The sequence below is a fragment of the Bos javanicus genome, chromosome 10, assembly GCF_032452875.1.
Source record: "Bos javanicus breed banteng chromosome 10, ARS-OSU_banteng_1.0, whole genome shotgun sequence".
NCBI lineage: Eukaryota > Metazoa > Chordata > Mammalia > Artiodactyla > Bovidae > Bos > Bos javanicus.
Genome location: NC_083877.1, coordinates 22,886,557 through 22,887,738, shown reverse-complemented (window position 1 = coordinate 22,887,738; position 1,182 = coordinate 22,886,557). Strand labels below are relative to the sequence as shown.

Genomic DNA, 1,182 nt, shown 5'->3' with positions numbered 1-1,182 from the left:
TTAAAATTTAAATGCCATCCGGGCAAAAGGACTATGTATCTTTATGTTCTGCTCCATAAGCTTTGCTTGAATGATACATTATGCCCCTTGTGTATTTGCAATAGACTTTAATTAGTATTTGTAATAAAAAAGAAATACCCTGTAATGCTAATCTTGTGAATTCGTGGGAGGCCCTCTCTTCCCTATTGTAGACTAATCCTATTCCTATTAAAACATCAAACTCTCCTGATATATGATTTTTAACCTTCTAGGAGGTGTGAGGAAAAGGAAGAAGGGGATAGAATGAGAGAAATTCTAACCTGGTCTTTATGCTTGTAAGGGGGGCATTTCTGATTCCCAATTAATTTGATTTTTGGTGATTCTAAACTAGCACTGAATGAGAAGTAGTACTTTTGAGAGAGATAGGTTTGAGGAAAGCACTTATGAAAGGGTGGGACCTACTAAAATAATAAAAATAAGTCTTAGCTTAAAGTCAGAGTTCTAGCTGGCTGAGAAGAGCAGAAGAGGAACTTGAGTTGCCACTGAGCACTGGTGCCAGAAACAATGGACAAGATACTGGGAGCATCACTTTCACTTCTGTGGCTTCAGCTAGTCTGTGAGTTGTGGAGGAGAAAACCTAGGATATCTCATTAATTAGGGGGACTGAGACAATTGGGTTACAAACAAGTTCATGCAGATATTCTTTAAAAATAGATATATTTTTGGAATTAATGGCTTTTACCTCTTTAAGCAGGCATGAATGGACAACAAAAGGAAAAAAGTGACCAACAGCAGGTGAAACAGAGCCCTCGATCTTTGACAGTCCAGGAAGGAGAGATTTCCATTCTGAACTGTAGTTGTGAGAAGAGTACAATTAACTGCTTCCTGTGGTACCAGCAATACCCTGGTAAAGCCCCTGCATTCTTGGTTGTGAATGAAATGGAAGAGGGAAGATTCACCATTTCCCTCAATAAGAGTGCCCAACAGCTCTCACTGCACATCGCAGCTTCCCAGCCTGGAGACTCAGCCACCTACTTCTGCGCAGCAAGAGCAGAGTGCTCCCCACGCACCTGCAGCCTGTACCCAGATCTGCAGCCGAGGCTCCAGACACACCCTGCTGTGCAGATGAAATACACACACAGACACACAATTTGTTTCTGCATAAAAAGTCTTAATATATTTAGGAAAACTGACATTATATAG

At 40.9% G+C, this 1,182-nt stretch overlaps 1 gene segment (V, D, J or C); it reads left to right on the top strand.

Moving 5' to 3' along the window:
- Positions 1–543: 543 nt before the first annotated feature.
- On the top strand, positions 544–1,182 carry LOC133255456 (T cell receptor alpha variable 23/delta variable 6-like). The segment is given in 2 exon segments: positions 544–595; positions 734–1,182. Coding segments are annotated over 2 exon segments (501 nt in total).